The sequence below is a fragment of the Hemitrygon akajei genome, chromosome 22, assembly GCF_048418815.1.
Source record: "Hemitrygon akajei chromosome 22, sHemAka1.3, whole genome shotgun sequence".
Classification (NCBI taxonomy): domain Eukaryota; kingdom Metazoa; phylum Chordata; class Chondrichthyes; order Myliobatiformes; family Dasyatidae; genus Hemitrygon; species Hemitrygon akajei.
The window spans coordinates 66,465,601-66,485,486 of NC_133145.1; the positions used below are offsets into that span (position 1 = coordinate 66,465,601).

The following is a 19,886-nucleotide window of genomic DNA, read 5'->3' on the forward strand; positions in this document are numbered from 1 at the left end:
CACATATACTGACCCTCACTGGGGGACGGTCCCACACACACACTGACACTCACTGGGGATGGTCCCCACACACACACGGATGGTCCCACACACACACTGACCCTCACTGGGGGACAGTCCCACACACACACTGACCCTCACTGGGGGACGGTCCCACACACACACTGACACTCACTGGGGATGGTCCCACACACACACTGACCCTCACTGGGGGACGGTCCCACACACACTGACCCACACCGGGGATGGTCCCATACACACACTGACCCTCACTGGGAGATGGTCCCACACACACACTGACCCTCACTGGGGGACGGTCTCACACACACACTGACCCTCCCTGGGGGACGGTCCCACACACACACTGATCCTCACTGGGGGGGACGGTCTCACACACACACTGACCCTCCCTGGGGGATGGTCCCACACACACACTGACCCTCACTGGGGGACGGTCCCACACACACAATGACACTCACTGGGGATGGTCCCACACACACACTGACCCTCACTGGGGGACGGTCCCACACACACTGACCCACACCAGGGATGGTCCCATACACACACTGACCCTCACTGGGAGATGGTCCCACACACACACTGACCCTCACTGGGGGACGGTCTCACACACACACTGACCCTCACTGGGGGACGGTCCCACACACACACTGACCCTCACTGGGGGACGGTCTCACACACACACTGACCCTCACTGGGGGACAGTCCCACACACACACTGATCCTCACTGGGGGGGACGGTCTCACACACACACTGACCCACACTGGGGGACAGTCTCACACACTCTGACCCTCACTGGGGGACAGTCTCACACACTCTGACCCTCACTGGGGGACAGTCCCATACACGCTGACCCTCACTGGGGGACAGTCCTACACACACACTGATCCTCACTGGGGACGGTCCCATACACGCTGACCCTCCCTGGGGGACGGTCCCATACACGCTGTGCCTCACTTGGGGACGGTCCCACACACACACTGACCCTCACCGGGGGACAGTCTCACACACACACTGACCCACACTGGGGGACAGTCTCACACACACACTGACCCTCCCTGGGAGACGGTCCCACACACACGCTGACCCTGCCTGGGGGACGGTCCCACACACACACTGACCCACACTGGGGGACAGTCTCACACACACACTGACCCTCCCTGGGAGACGGTCCCACACACACGCTGACCCTGCCTGGGGGACGGTCCCACACACACACTGACCCACACTGGGGGACAGTCCCACACATACACTGACCCTGCCTGGGGGACGGTCCCACACACACGCTGACCCTCGCTGGGGGACGGTCCCACACACACTGACCCTCACTGGGGGACAGTCTCACACACACCCTGACCCTCCCTGGGAGACAGTCTCACACACACACTGACCCTCCCTGGGGGATGGTCCCACACACACGCTGACCCTCACTGGGAGACGGTCCCACACACACTGACCCTCACTGGGGGACAGTCTCACACACACACTGACCCTCCCTGGGAGACAGTCTCACACACACACTGACCCTCCCTGGGGGATGGTCCCACACACACGCTGACCCTCACTGGGAGATGGTCCCACACACATGCTGACACTCGCTGGGAGATGGTCCCACACACACACTGTCCCTCACTGTGGGACGGTCCCACACACACACTGACCCTCGCTGGGAGATGGTCCCACACACACACACTGACACTCGCTGGGAGATGGTCCCACACACACACACTGACCCTCACTGGGGGACAGTCTCACACACACACTGACCCTCCCTGGGGGACGGTCCCACACACACACTGATCCTCACTGGGAGATGGTCCCACACACACACACTGACCCTCACTGGGGGACAGTCTCACACACACACTGACCCTCCCTGGGGGACAGTCTCACACACACACTGACCCTAACTGGGGGACGGTCCGACACACACACTGACCCTCACTGGTGGATGGTCCCTCACACACACTGACCCTCACTGGGGATGGTCCCACACACACTGACCCTCACTGGGGGGACGGTCCCACACACACACTGACCCTCACTGGGGGACAGTCTCACATACACTGACCCTCACTAGGGGACGGTCCCACACACACACTGACCCTCACTGGGGGACAGTCCCACACACACTGACCCTCACTGGGGGACGGTCCCACACACACACTGACACTCACTAGGGGACAGTCCCACACACGCTGACCCTCGCTGGGAGATGGTCCCATACACGCTGAGCCTCACTTGGGGACAGTCCCACACACACACTGACCCTCACTGGGGGACGGTCCCACACACACTCTGACCCTCACTGGGGGACGGTCCCATACACGCTGACCCTCGCTGGGAGATGGTCCCATACACACTGAGCCTCACTTGGGGACAGTCCAACACACACACACTACCCTCACAGACCCACACACACACTGACCTTCACTGTGGGATAGTCCCACACACACTGACCCTCACTGGGGGACGATCCCACACACACACTGACCCTCACTGGGAGACAGTCTCACACACACACTGACCCTCACTGGGGGGCGGTCCCACACACACTCTGACCCTCACTGGGGGACGGTCCCACACACACACTGACCCTCACTGGGGGACAGTCCCACACACACTCTGACCCTCACTGGGGGGCGGTCCCACACACACACTGACCCTCACCGGGGGACAGTCCCACACACACTCTGACCCTCACTGGGGGGCGGTCCCCACACACACTCTGACCCTCACTGGGGGACGGTCCCACACACACACTGACCCTCACTGGGGGACAGTCCCACACACACTCTGACCCTCACTGGGGGGCGGTCCCACACACACACTGACCCTCACCGGGGGACAGTCCCACACACACACTGACCCTCCCTGGGGGATGGTCTCACACACACACTGACCCTCACTGGGGGACGGTCCCACACACACACTGATCTCACTGGAGATGGTCCCACACACACACACTGACCCTCACTGGGGGACAGTCTCACACACACACTGACCCTCCCTGGGGACAGTCTCACACACACACTGACCCTAACTGGGGACGGTCCGACACACACACTGACCCTCACTGGTGGATGGTCCCTCACACACACTGACCCTCACTGGGGATGGTCCCACACACACTGACCCTCACTGGGGGACGGTCCCACACACACACTGACCCTCACTGGGGGACAGTCTCACATACACTGACCCTCACTAGGGGACGGTCCCACACCACACACTGACCCTCACTGGGGGACAGTCCCACACACACTGACCCTCACTGGGGGACGGTCCCCACACACACACTGACACTCACTAGGGGACAGTCTCACACACACACTGACACTCACTAGGGGACAATCTCACACACACACTGACACTCACTGGGGGACGGTCCCACACACACACTGACACTCACTAGGGGACAGTCTCACACACACACTGACACTCACTGGGGGACGGTCCCACACACACACTGACCCCGCATTGAGGGACGGTCACCACACACACACTGACCCTCACTGGGGACGGTCCCACACACACGCTGACCCTCACTGGGAGATGGTCCCACACACACACCTGACCCTCGCTGGGAGATGGTCCCACAATCACACACTGACCCTCATTGGGGACAGTTTCACACACACACACTGACCCTCCCTGGGGGACGGTCTCACACACACACTGACCCTCACTGGGGGACGGTCCCCACACACACTGACCCTCACTAGGGGACAGTCCCAACACACTGACCCTCACTGGAGACGGTCCCACACACACACACTGACCCTCACTGGGGGACAGTCTCACACACACTGACCCTCACTAGGGGACAGTCCCACACACACTGACCCTCACTGGAGACGGTCCCACACACACACTGACCCTCACTGGGGACGGTCCCACACACACACACTGACCCTCACTGGGGATGGTCCCACACACACACTGACCCGCATTGAGGGACGGTCCCACACACACACTGACCCTCACTGGGGGACAGTCCCACACACACTGACCCTCACTGGGAGATGGTCCCACACACACACTGACCCTCGCTGGGAGATGGTCCCACACACACACACTGACCCTCACTGAGGGACAGTCTCACACACACACACTGTCCCTCACTGGGGGACGGTCCCACACACACACTGACCGTCACTGGGGGATGGTCTCACACACACAATGATCCTCGCTGGGAGATGGTCCCACACACACACTGACCCTCGCTAGGGGACGGTCTCACACACACACTGACCCTCACTGGGGGACGGTCCCATACACGCTGACCCTCGCTGGGAGATGGTCCCATACACGCTGAGCCTCACTTGGGGACAGTCCAACACACACACTACCCTCACAGACCCACACACACACTGACCTTCACTGTGAGATGGTCCCACACACACTGCCCCTCACTGGGGGATGGTTCCACGCACACGCTGACCCTCACTGGGGATGGTCCCTCACACACACTGACCCTCACTCGGGGACAGTCCCACACACACACTGACCCTCACTGGGGACGGTCCCACACACACACTGACCCTCACTGGGGGACAGTCTCACACACACTGACACTCACTGGGGGACAGTTCCCCACACACTGACCCTCACTGGGGGACAGTCTCACACACACTGACCCTCACTAGGGGACAGTCCCACACACTCACTGACCCTCACTGGAGACGTTCCCACACACACAGACACTCACTATGGGACAGACCCACACACACACAGACACTCACTAGGGGTCGGTCTCACACACACACTGATCCTCGCTGGGGAACGGTCTCACACACACACATACACACACTGACCCTCACTAGGGTCAGTCCCAGACACGCTGACCCTCACTGGGGGATGGTCCCACACACACCGACCCTCACTGGGGGATGGTCCCACACACACACTGACCCTCACTGGGGGACGGTCCCACACACATGCTGACCCTCACTGGGGGACAGTCCCACACACACTGACCCTCACTGGGGGACAGTCCCACACACACACTGACCCTCACTGGGGGACGGTCCCACACACTCACTGACCCTCACTGGGGGACGGTCCCACACACACACTGACCCTTACTGGGGGACTGTCCCACACACACACTGACCCTCACTGGGGGACAGTCCCACACACACTGACCCTCACTGGGGGACGGTCCCACACACTCACTGACCCTCACTGGGGGACGGTCCCACACACACACTGACCCTTACTGGGGGACTGTCCCACACACACACTGACCCTCACTGGGGGACAGTCCCACACACACTGACCCTCACTGGGGGACGGTCCCACACACACACTGACACTCACTAGGGGACAGTCTCACACACACACTGACACTCACTAGGGGACAATCTCACACACACACTGACCCTCACTGGGGGACGGTCCCACACACACACTGACACTCACTAGGGGACAGTCTCACACACACACTGACACTCACTGGGGGACGGTCCCACACACCACACTGACCCGCATTGAGGGACGGTCCCACACACACACTGACCCTCACTAGGGGACAATCTCACACACACACTGACCCTCACTGGGGGACGGTCCCACACACCACACTGACACTCACTAGGGACATGTCTCACCACACACACTGACACTCACTGGGGTACAGTCCCACACACACACTGACACTCACTGGGGGACGGTCCCACACACACACTGACCCTCACTTGTGACGGTCCCACACACACACTGACCCGCATTGAGGGACGGTCCCACACACACACACTGACCCTCACTGGGGGACGGTCCCTACACACACGCTGACCCTCACTGGGAGATGGTCCACACACACACTGACCCTCGCTGGGAGATGGTCCCACAATCACACACTGACCCTCATTGGGGGGACAGTTTCACACACACACACTGACCCTCCCTGGGGGACGGTCTCACACACACACTGACCCTCACTGGGGGACGGTCCACACACACTGACCCTCACTAGGGGACAGTCCCACACACACTGACCCTCACTGGAGACGGTCCCACACACACACACTGACCCTCACTGGGGGACAGTCTCACACACACTGACCCTCACTAGGGGACAGTCCCCACACACACTGACCCTCACTGGAGACGGTCCCACACACACACTGACCCTCACTGGGGGACGGTCCCACACACACACACTGACCCTCACTGGGGATGGTCCCACACACACACTGACCCGCATTGAGGGACGGTCCCACACACACACTGACCCTCACTGGGGGACAGTCCCACACACACTGACCCCTCACTGGGAGATGGTCCCACACACACACTGACCCTCGCTGGGAGATGGTCCACACACACACACTGACCCTCACTGAGGGACAGTCTCACACACACACACTGACCCTCACTGGGGGACGGTCCCACACACACACTGACCGTCACTGGGGGATGGTCTCACACACACAATGATCCTCGCTGGGAGATGGTCCCACACACACACTGACCCTCGCTAGGGGACGGTCTCACACACACACTGACCCTCACTGGGGGACGGTCCCATACACGCTGACCCTCGCTGGGAGATGGTCCCATACACGCTGAGCCTCACTTGGGGACAGTCCAACACACACACTACCCTCACAGACCCACACACACACTGACCTTCACTGTGAGATGGTCCCCACACACACTGCCCCTCACTGGGGGATGGTTCCACGCACACGCTGACCCTCACTGGGGATGGTCCCACACACACACTGACCCTCAATGGGGGACAGTCTCACACACACTGACACTCACTGGGGGACAGTTCCCCACACACTGACCCTCACTGGGGGGACAGTCCCACACACACCGACCCTCACTGGGGGATGGTCCCACACACACACTGACCCTCACTGGGGGACGGTCCCACACACACGCTGACCCTCACTGGGGGACAGTCCCACACACACTGACCCTCACTGGGGGACAGTCCCACACACACACTGACCCTCACTGGGGATGGTCCCACACACACACTGACCCTTACTGGGGGACTGTCCCACACACACACTGACCCCTCACTAGGACACGGTCCCACAATGGAAGGGCTGGAAATACCGTTTATGGCAAAGATTCCTCTGCAGAATTCATGGAAGGTGATGAGACCCAGGTTGTGGGGATCAAGCAGTTCAGCCATTCTCTGCAGCTGGAAATACAGGGACTATTAGACTGGCACCCAAGGCCTCACCCCACCCACCACATGGACCCCAGCTGGCAATGCAGACAATCAGAACAGTCACTAGACATGGTGCTGGTTCCAAGTTCAGAGAAGGGAGAGGCTGCTAAGCCTTCCTGCCGCTCCGTCAAGGTCAATGTCAGTCTCCATCTTATGGCAATCAAGGTTCTACTGAGCCTGAGAGCAACATGATCGATTACATTCCCAGGAGTTGATAACCCCATCAGCACACTCCCATTCCCAGGAGTTGATAATTCCATCAGCACACCCCCATTCCCAGGAGTAGATAATTCCATCAGCACACCCCCATTCCCAGGAGTTGATATCCCCATCAGCACACCCCCATTCCCAGAGGTTGATAATTCCATCAGCACACCCCCATTCCCAGGAGTAGATAATTCCATCAGCACACCCCCATTCCCAGGAGTAGATCATTCCATCAGCACACCCCCCATTCCCAGGAGTTGATATCCCCATCAGCACACCCCCATTCCCAGAGGTTGATAATTCCATCAGCACACCCCCATTCCCAGAGGTTGATAATTCCATCAGCACACTCCCATTCCCAGGAGTTGATAATTCCATCAGCACACCCCCATTCCCAGAGGTTGATAATTCCATCAGCACACCCCCATTCCCAGGAGTTAATATCCCCATCAGCAAACCCCCATTCCCAAGAGTTGATAATTCCATCAGCACACCCCCATTCCCAGAGGTTGATAATTCCATCAGCACACCCCCCATTCCCAGGAGTTGATATCCCCATCAGCACACCCCCCATTCCCAGAGGTTGATAATTCCATCAGCACACCCCCATTCCCAGAGGTTGATAATTCCATCAGCACACTCCCATTCCCAGGAGTTGATAATTCCATCAGCACACCCCCATTCCCAGAGGTTGATAATTCCATCAGCACACCCCCATTCCCAGGAGTTAATATCCCCATCAGCAAACCCCCATTCCCAAGAGTTGATAATTCCATCAGCACACCCCCATTCCCAGGAGTTGATAATTCCATCAGCACACCCCCATTCCCAGAGGTTGATAATTCCATCAGCACACCCCCATTCCCAGGAGTTAATATCCCCATCAGCAAACCCCCATTCCCAGGAGTTGATAATTCCATCAGCACACCCCCATTCCCAGGAGTTGATAACTCCATCAGCACACCCCCCATTCCCAGGAGTTGATAACTCCATCAGCACACCCCCCATTCCCAGGAGTTGATAACTCCATCAGCACACCCCCATTCCCAGGATTTGATAATTCCATCAGTACACCCCCATTCCCAGGAGTTGATAATTCCATCAGCACAACCCCATTCCCAGGAGTTGATATCCCCATCAGCACACCCCCATTCCCAGGAGTTGATAATTCCATCAGTACACCCCCATTCCCAGGAGTTGATATCCCCATCAGCACACCCCCATTCCCAGGAGTTGATAATTCCATCAGCACACCCCCATTCCCAGGAGTTTATATCCCCAACACTACCCCCCATTCCCAGGAGTTGATATCCCCAACACTTCCCCCCCCCCACACCATTTCCCAGGAGTTGATAATTCCATCAGCACACCCCCATTCCCATGAGTTGATATCCCCATCAGCAAACCCCATTCCCAAGAGTTGATAATTCCATCAGCACACCCCCATTCCCAGAGGTTGATAATTCCATCAGCACACCCCCATTCCCAGGAGTTAATATCCCCATCAGCAAACCCCCATTCCCAAGAGTTGATAATTCCATCAGCACACCCCCATTCCCAGAGGTTGATAATTCCATCAGCACACCCCCCATTCCCAGGAGTTGATATCCCCATCAGCACACCCCCATTCCCAGAGGTTGATAATTCCATCAGCACACCCCCATTCCCAGAGGTTGATAATTCCATCAGCACACTCCCATTCCCAGGAGTTGATAATTCCATCAGCACACCCCCATTCCCAGAGGTTGATAATTCCATCAGCACACCCCCATTCCCAGGAGTTAATATCCCCATCAGCAAACCCCCATTCCCAAGAGTTGATAATTCCATCAGCACACCCCCATTCCCAGGAGTTGATAATTCCATCAGCACACCCCCATTCCCAGAGGTTGATAATTCCATCAGCACACCCCCATTCCCAGGAGTTAATATCTCCATCAGCAAACCCCCATTCCCAGGAGTTGATAATTCCATCAGCACACCCCCATTCCCAGGAGTTGATAACTCCATCAGCACACCCCCATTCCCAGGAGTTGATAACTCCATCAGCACACCCCCATTCCCAGGAGTTGATAACTCCATCAGCACACCCCCCATTCCCAGGATTTGATAATTCCATCAGTACACCCCCATTCCCAGGAGTTGATAATTCCATCAGCACAACCCCATTCCAGGAGTTGATATCCCCATCAGCACAACCCCCATTCCCAGGAGTTGATAATTCCATCAGTACACCCCCATTCCCAGGAGTTGATATCCCCATCAGCACACCCCCATTCCCAGGAGTTGATAATTCCATCAGCACACCCCCATTCCCAGGAGTTTATATCCCCAACACTACCCCCATTCCCAGGAGTTGATATCCCCAACACTTCCCCCCCCCCCACCATTCCCAGGAGTTGATAATTCCATCAGCACACCCCCATTCCCATGAGTTGATATCCCCATCAGCACACTGACCCTCACTGGGGGACAGTTGATAATTCCATCAGCACACCCCCATTCCCATGAGTTGATATCCCACACACACACTGATCCTCACTGGGGATAACTGGGGACACCCCCATTCCCAGGAGTTGATATCCCCATCAGCACACCCCCATTCCCAGGAGTTGATATCCCCATCAGCACACCCCCATTCCCAGGAGTTGATAATTCCATCAGCACACTCCCATTCCCATGAGTTGATAACTCCATCAGCACACCCCCATTCCCAGGAGTTGATAACTCCATCAGCACACCCCCATTCCCAGGAGTTGATAACTCCATCAGCACACCCCCATTCCCAGGAGTTGATATCCCCATCAGCACACCCCCATTCCCAGGAGTTGATATCCCCATCAGCACACCCCCATTCCCAGGAGTTGATAATTCCATCAGCACACCCCCCATTCCCAGGAGTTTATATCCCCAACACTACCCCCATTCCCAGGAGTTGATATCCCAACACTTCCCCCCCCCCCACCATTCCCAGGAGTTGATAATTCCATCAGCACACCCCCCATTCCCATGAGTTGATATCCCCATCAGCACACTGACCCTCACTGGGGGACAGTTGATAATTCCATCAGCACACCCCCATTCCCATGAGTTGATATCCCACACACACACTGATCCTCACTGGGGATAACTGGGGACAACCCCCATTCCCAGGAGTTGATATCCCATCAGCACACCCCCATTCCCAGGAGTTGATATCCCCATCAGCACACCCCCATTCCCAGGAGTTGATAATTCCATCAGCACACTCCCATTCCCATGAGTTGATAACTCCATCAGCACACCCCCATTCCCAGGTGTTGATAACTCCATCAGCACACCCCCATTCCCAGGAGTTGATAACTCCATCAGCACACCCCCATTCCCAGGAGTTGATATCCCCATCAGCACACCCCCATTCCCAGGAGTTGATATCCCCATCAGCACACTCCCATTCCCAGGAGTTGATATCCCCATCAGCAACACCCCCATTCCCAGGAGTTGATATCCCCATCAGCACACCCCCATTCCCAGGAGTTGATATCCCCATCAGCACACCCCCATTCCCAGGAGTTGATAATTCCATCAGCACACCCCATTCCCAGGAGTTGATATCCCCATCAGCACACCCCCATTCCCAGGAGTTGATAACTCCATCAGCACACCCCCATTCCCAGGAGTTGATAACCCCATCAGCACACCCCCATTCCCAGGAGTTGATAATTCCATCAGCACACCCCCATTCCCAGGAGTTGATAATTCCATCAGCACACCCCCATTCCCATGAGTTGATATCCCCATCAGCACACTGACCCTCACTGGGGGACAGTTGATAATTCCATCAGCACACCCCCATTCCCAGGAGTTGATATCCCCATCAGCACACCCCCATTCCCAGGAGTTGATAATTCCATCAGCACACTCCCATTCCCATGAGTTGATAACTCCATCAGCACACCCCCCATTCCCAGGAGTTGATAACTCCATCAGCACACCCCCATTCCCAGGAGTTAATATCCCCATCAGCACACCCCATTCCCAGGAGTTGATAACTCCATCAGCACACCCCCCATTCCCAGGAGTTGATATCCCATCAGCACACCCCCATTCCCAGGAGTTGATATCCCCATCAGCACACTCCCATTCCCAGGAGTTGATATCCCCATCAGCACACCCCCATTCCCAGGAGTTGATATCCCCATCAGCACACCCCCCATTCCCAGGAGTTGATATCCCCATCAGCACACCCCCATTCCCAGGAGTTGATAATTCCATCAGCACACCCCCATTCCCAGGAGTTGATATCCCCATCAGCACACCCCCATTCCCAGGAGTTGATAACTCCATCAGCACACCCCCATTCCCAGGAGTTGATAACCCCATCAGCACACCCCCATTCCCAGGAGTTGATAATTCCATCAGCACACCCCCATTCCCAGGAGTTGATAATTCCATCAGCACACCCCATTCCCAGGAGTTGATATCCCCATCAGCACACCCCCATTCCCAGGAGTTGATAACTCCATCAGCACACCCCCATTCCCAGGAGTTGATAACCCCATCAGCACACCCCCATTCCCAGGAGTTGATAATTCCATCAGCACACCCCCATTCCCAGGAGTTTATATCCCCAACACTACCCTCCCCCCCCCCACCATTCCCAGGAGTTGATAACTCCATCAGCACACCCCCATTCCCAGGAGCTGATATCCCCATCAATTCCCCCATTCCCAAGATCTGATATTCCTGTCAATCCTCATTTCCAGAATCAGATAACCCATCACCCCCCGCCCCATTTTTTTGCTTAACAAGATAAAATCCTATAGCATGCAGGAGAGATACTGGCTTTGATAGAGGAATGGCTGATAGGCAGGTGGCATCGAGTGAGAATAAAGGGGGCAGTTACTAGTGGGGTTAATCAGGGGTCAGTGGTATTGTTTATGAATGATTTGGCTAGTGGAATTGATGGCTCTGTGGCAAAGGTTTTTGGATGATATGAAGATAGGTGGAGGGGTAGGTAGTGCTGAGGAAGCAATGCAATCACAGCAGATTTAGACAAATTGGAAGAAGTGGCAGATGGAATACAGTGTTGGGAAATGCATGATAATGCATTTTGGTAAAAGGAACAATTGTGCGGACTATTATCTAAATGGGAGAAGGTTCAAACATCAGAGGTGCAGAGGAACCTAGGAGTCCCTATGCAAGACTCCCAGAATGTTAATTCACAGTTTGGGGTCTCTGTTAAGAAGGCAAATACAATGTTGGCATTTATTTCAAGGGGAATAGAATATAAGAGCAAGGAAATAATGCTGAGTGTGGCAGTTGCTTTAGATGCAAAAAACATTTGATAGATTGGAATGGGATTTTTTATTTAAGGCATTGGAAAAATATGGATTAGGAGTATCTTTTATGAAATGGATTAAAACCTTAAATACTAATCCCAAAGCTAAAGTAGTGACAAATGGTCAAATTTCAACATCATTTCAGTTAACAAGGTCATCTAGACAAGGTTGTCCATTATCACCTGCTTTATTTGTGTTGGCGATAGAACCATTAGCTGAATTAATTAGAACGGACCCAGATATTATGGGTTTCAGAGTTAACCAGGAGGAATACAAGATTAACTTATTTACTGACGATGTTCTGCTTTATTTAACAAACCCATTGTATTCGCTGCGTAAATTATCTTCTAGATTGGAAGAATATGGGAAAATATCAGGCTACAAAATAAATTGGGATAAAAGTGAAATTCTACCCCTTACTAAAGGAGATTATAGTCAATATCAATTAATAACTCAATTTAGATGGCCGATAAATGGTATAAAATATTTAGGTATAAGAGTTGATAATGATATAAAGAATTTATATAAATTAAATTATTTACCATTATTGAAAAAAATTCAAGAAGATCTTGATAAATGGATGATGTTACCAATAACATTAGTAGGCAGAGTAAATGCTGTAAAAATGAATATATTCCCTAGATTACAATATTTATTCCAAATACTACCAATACAATTACCGCAGAAGTTTTATCAAGAGTTAAATAAATGTGTGAGGAAGTTCCTTTGGAAAGGTAAGATGTCAAGAATATCATTGGAAAAATTGACATGGAAATTTGATTTAGGAGGGTTACAACTTCCAAACTTTAAGAATTATTATAAAGCAAATCAACTTAGATTTATTGCATCTTTTTTTGATGAAGATAAGCCGGCATGGATTAGAATAGAACTAGATAAAATAGGAGAAAATATATCAGAAGATTTTATATATAAGTGGGAATCTAAATGGATACGGGAAAAGAAAGAATCTCCTGTATTAAAACATTTGATTGATTTATGGAATAAGATAAATGCTGATGATGAGATAAAGAAATCTTTATTAGCAAAGAGACCTTTAAATCAAAATAAACTTATTCCTTTTACAATGGACAACCAACTTTTATACAACTGGTTTCAAAAAGGGATTAGATATATTGGAGACTGTTTTGAAGGAGGTATATTAATGTCATTTGATCAATTAAAGAATAAATACAAAATACCAAACAACACTCTTTTTTGTTATTTCCAATTAAGGGCTGGGTCAAACAATGTTATTGCCGAAACCTAATGAAATAGAAACTTTAATTCAAAAAGGAAAAATTAAAAAGTTTATTTCTTGTATGTATAGTTTGATTCAAAAACAGGCAATTAAACAAGGAATTCATAAGTCAAGACAAAAATGGGAAACTGATTTGAATAATAAAATTGAAGAAACAAGTTGGTCAAGACTATGTCTTGACAGTATGACAAATACAATAAATGTCCAGTTAAGATTAGTGCAATATAATTTTTTACATCAATTATATATTACACCACAAAAAATAAATAAATTAAACCCAAATTTATCTGATCAATGTTTCCGATGTAATCAAGAAATTGGTACCTTTTTACATTCTACTTAGTCTTGTTTTAAAATTCAACCTTTTTGGACAAATTTAAGAGTTTTATTGGAACAAATTATTGGAACACAACTTCCACATAACCCAATATTATTTTTACTAGGCAGTATTGAAGGGATAAAACCGAAACCCAAATTGAATAAATATCAGAAAGAATTCATAAAAATTGCATTGGCAGTAGCCAAAAAGGCTATTGCAGTTACTTGGAAATTGGACTCATACTTAAGTATAGATCGTTGGAAGAATAAAATTTTCAGCTGTATTCCACTTGAAAAAATTACTTATAATTTAAGAGAGAAATGCGAAATATTTCTGAAAATTTGGTGCCCTTATTTACAAAAGATAGGATTAAATATATAGGTGCTCTGAAGATAAAATTACTGGTTATCTGGGGAAAGAAATAAATATACCGGTATATACTAAAGCTATTATGAACTCCATGGAGCATGTGAGGATCTTCCGATATCCAGGCATTCTTTCTTTCTTTCTTTTTTCTGTTCTCTCTTTTTTTTCTCTTTCTGTAGGGATACGTTAGGGGGGAGGGTTTAAGGGGAGGGGGGAAGGGTTGATAATTTTTTTTTCTTTCTGTAACCACTTGAAAACTCAATTAAAAAAAAAAAAATTTTTTAAGACTCCCAGAATGTTAATTCACAGTTTGAGTCTCTGGTTAAGAAGGCAAATACAATGTTGGCATTTATTTCAAGGGGAATAGAATATAAAAGCAAGGAGATAATGCTGAAGCTTTATAAGACACTAGTCAGGCCGCACATTTGAAGTATTATCAACAGTTGTGAGCCCCCTTTCTCAGAAAAGATGTATTGTCATTGGAGAGAGTCCAAAAGAAGTTCACGAGGATGATTCTGGGTTAATATATGAGGAGCATTTGGCAGCTTTGGGCCTGTACCCACTGGTATTTGGAAGAATGCTGGGGGATCTCATCGAAACTTAACGAATATTGAAATAACTAAATAAGGTGGATATGGAGAGGATATTTCCTAAGGTGGGGGTATCCAGAACTAGAGGACACAGCTTCAAAATTGAGGGGTGACCTTTAAGAACAGAGGTAAAGAGGACTTTTTTTAGCCAGAGAGTAGTGCATCCGGAGAATGCTCTACCATCGACTGCAGTGGAGGCCAAGTCCATGGGTATATTTAAGATCATTTCTTGATCGGTTAGGGCATCGAAGGAAATGGCGGTAAGACAGGTGTATGGGGTTGAGTGGGATCCATTAATAGCTTAATCCTGCTCCTGTGTCTTATGGTCTATTCTCAGGATGTGAAATCACTAACCCATCCTTCCCCCCCAATTCCCGGGAGCTGATATCACCATCATACCTCCATTCCCAGGATCTGATATCCCCATCACCTGCACATTCCCAAGAATTCATATCCCCATCACCCTGTTACCAGGAGATATTCCCATGATAACTCAATCCCAGAAGAACTATCCTCATTACTCCCCCCCCCCCATTTCCCAGAGTAAAAATCCCCATCAGCTCACATTCTCAGGATCCGATTCCCATCACCCCCCCCCCCATTCCCATGAGCTGATATCCCCATCATCGCCAACCTCCCAGGAGATATACCAACACCACCCTCCAGCGGTCTTGAGATCTAATATTCCCATTACCATCCTATTCCCATGAGCTGATATCCCCATCACTACCCCATTCCCAGGTGATGAATTCCCCATCATCATCTGTTTCCAATCACCCCTCCCCCCCCCCATTCCCAGGACATATACCCATCACCCATTAGCAGGAGCTGATATTCCCATTACATTCCTCCCCTATTCCCAGGATATGATATCCCCATCACCCCCTATTCCCAGAATCTGGTAAGTGTCACACCCTACTCCCAGGAACTGATATCCCCATCACCCCCCTATTACCAGGAACTGATATCTCCCACCCCCCATTACCAGGAAATGATATCCTCATCATCCCCACCCCCATTACCAGGAAATGATATCTCCCCCCCCCCCCATTACTAGGAACTGATATCCCCATCACCCCCTATTACCAGGAACTGATATCCCCATCACCCCCTATTACCAGGAACTGATATCTCCCACCCCCCATTACCAGGAAATGATATCCTCATCATCCCCACCCCCCATTACCAGGAACTGATATCCCCATCACCCCCTATTACCAGGAACTGATATCTCCCACCCCCCATTACCAGGAAATGATATCCTCATCATCCCCACCCCCATTACCAGGAAATGATATCTCCCCCCCCCCATTACTAGGAACTGATATCCCCATCACCCCCTATTACCAGGAACTGATATCTCCCACCCCCCATTACCAGGAAATGATATCCTCATCACCCCCCCATTACTAGGAACTGATATCCCCATCACCCCCCATTACCAGGAACTGATATCTCCCCCCCCCCCATTACCAGGAACTGATATCCCTATCACCCCCCCATTACTAGGAACTGATATCCCCATCACCCCCTATTACCAGGAACTGATATCCCCATCACCTCCTATTACCAGGAACTGATATCCTCATCATCCCCACCCCCATTACCAGGAAATGATATCTCCCCCCCCCATTACTAGGAACTGATATCCCCATCACCCCCCCCCATTACTAGGAACTGATATCCCCATCACCCCCTATTACCAGGAACTGATATCTCCCCCCCCCATTACCAGGAACTGATATCTCCCCCCCCATTACCAGGAACTGATATCCCCATCACCCCCCCATTACTAGGAACTGATATCCCCATCACCCCCTATTACCAGGAATTGGTATCACCCAACCCCCATTACCAGGAAATGATATCCTCATCATCCCCACCCCCCATTACCAGGAACTGATATCCCCATCACCCCCCATTACCAGGAACTGATATCTCCCCCCCCCATTACCAGGAACTGATATCCTCATCACCCCCCCATTACTAGGAACTGATATCCCCATCACCCCCTATTACCAGGAATTGGTATCACCCAACCCCCATTACCAGGAAATGATATCCTCATCATCCCCACCCCCCATTACTAGGAACTGATATCCCCATCACCCCCTATTACCAGGAACTGATATCTCCCCCCCCCCATTACCAGGAAATGATATCCTCATCATCCCCACCCCCATTACCAGGAAATGATATCTCCCCCCCCCCCATTACTAGGAACTGATATCCCCATCACCCCCTATTACTAGGAACTGATATCCCCATCACCCCCTATTACCAGGAACTGATATCTCCCACCCCCCATTACCAGGAAATGATATCCTCATCACCCCCCCATTACTAGGAACTGATATCCCCATCACCCCCCATTACCAGGAACTGATATCTCCCCCCCCCATTACCAGGAACTGATATCCCTATCACCCCCCCATTACTAGGAAACTGATATCCCCATCAGCCCCTATTACCAGGAACTGATATCCCCATCACCTCCTATTACCAGGAACTGATATCCTCATCATCCCCACCCCCATTACCAGGAAATGATATCTCCCCCCCCCATTACTAGGAACTGATATCCCCATCACCCCCCCCCCCATTACTAGGAACTGATATCCCCATCACCCCCTATTACCAGGAACTGATATCTCCCCCCCCATTACCAGGAACTGATATCTCCCCCCCCCCCATTACTAGGAACTGATATCCCCATCACCCCCTATTACCAGGAATTGGTATCACCCAACCCCCATTACCAGGAAATGATATCCTCATCATCCCCACTCCCCATTACCAGGAACTGATATCCCCATCACCCCCCATTACCAGGAACTGATATCTCCCCCCCCCATTACCAGGAACTGATATCCTCATCACCCCCCCATTACTAGGAACTGATATCCCCATCACCCCCTATTACCAGGAATTGGTATCACCCAACCCCCATTACCAGGAAATGATATCCTCATCATCCCCACCCCCCATTACTAGGAACTGATATCCCTATCACCCCCCCATTACTAGGAACTGATATCCCCATCACCCCCTATTACCAGGAACTGATATCCCCATCACCCCCTATTACCAGGAACTGATATCTCCCCCCCCATTACCAGGAAATGATATCTCCCCCCCCCATTACCAGGAACTGATATCCCTATCACCCACCCATTACTAGGAACTGATATCCCCATCACCCCCTATTACCAGGAACTGATATCTCCCCCCCCATTACCAGGAAATGATATCTCCCCCCCCCCCATTACTAGGAACTGATATCCCTATCACCCCCCCATTACCAGGAAATGATATCCTCATCATCCCCCCATTACTAGGAACTGATATCCCTATCACCCCCTATTACCAGAAACTGATATCATCCCCCCCCCATTACCAGGAACTGATATCCCTATCACCCCCCCATTACTAGGAACTGATATCCCCATCACCCCCTATTACCAGGAACTGGTATCTCCCCCCCCCCCCATTACCAGGAACTGATATCCCTATCACCCCCCCCATTACTAGGAACTGATATCCCCATCACCCCCCATTACCAGGAACTGATATCTCCCCCCCCCATTACCAGGAACTGATATCCCTATCACCCCCCCATTACCAGGAACTGATATCCCCATCACCCCCTATTACCAGGAACTGATATCTCTCCCCCCCCCCATTACCAGGAAATGATATCTCCCCCCCCCCCCATTACCAGGAACTGATATCTCCCCCCCCCCATTACCAGGAACTGATATCCCTATCACCCCCCCATTACTAGGAACTGATATCCCCATCACCCCCTATTACCAGGAACTGATATCTCCCCCCCCCCATTACCAGGAAATGATATCTCCCCCCCCCATTACTAGGAACTGATATCCCTATCACCCCCCCCATTACCAGGAAATGATATCCTCATCATCCCCCCATTACTAGGAACTGATATCCCTATCACCCCCTATTACCAGAAACTGATATCATCCCCCCTCCATTACCAGGAACAGATATCCCTATCACCCCCCCATTACCAGGAACTGATATCCCTATCACCCCCCCATTACCAGGAACTGATATCCTCATCATCCCCCCCCCATTACCAGGAAATGATATCCCCATCACCCCCCATTACCAGGAAATGATATCCCCATCACCCCCCATTACTAGGAACTGATATCCCTATCACCCCCCCATTACCAGGAACTGATATCCCTATCACCCCCCATTACTAGGAACTGATATCCCCATCACCCCCTATTACCAGAAACTGATATCATCCCCCCCCCCATTACCAGGAACTGATATCCTCATCACCCCCCCATTACTAGGAACTGATATCCCTATCACCCCCTATTACCAGGAATTGGTATCACCCAACCCCCATTACCAGGAAATGATATCCTCATCATCCCCCCCCCCATTACCAGGAAATGATATCTCCCCCCCCCCATTACCAGGAAATGATATCCTCATCATCCCCCCCCCCATTACTAGGAACTGATATCCCCCCCCCATTACCAGGAACTGATATCCCCCCCCCCCCATTACCAGGAACTGATATCCCCATCACCCCCTATTACCAGGAACTGATATCCCCATCACCCCCTATTA

The 19,886-nt window shown here is 51.6% G+C and overlaps 1 protein-coding gene across 1 annotated transcript in view; it reads right to left on the reverse strand.

Annotated features, from left to right (window-relative positions):
- LOC140714846 (rab11 family-interacting protein 4B-like) overlaps nt 1–19,886 on the reverse strand; it is a 136,095-nt gene that overhangs the window by 39,499 nt on the left and 76,710 nt on the right. The window contains exon 2 of the mRNA XM_073026511.1: nt 7,094–7,181. Within this exon, the coding sequence (XP_072882612.1) occupies nt 7,094–7,181 (88 nt within the window). The remainder of the gene's footprint in view (nt 1–7,093; nt 7,182–19,886) is intronic.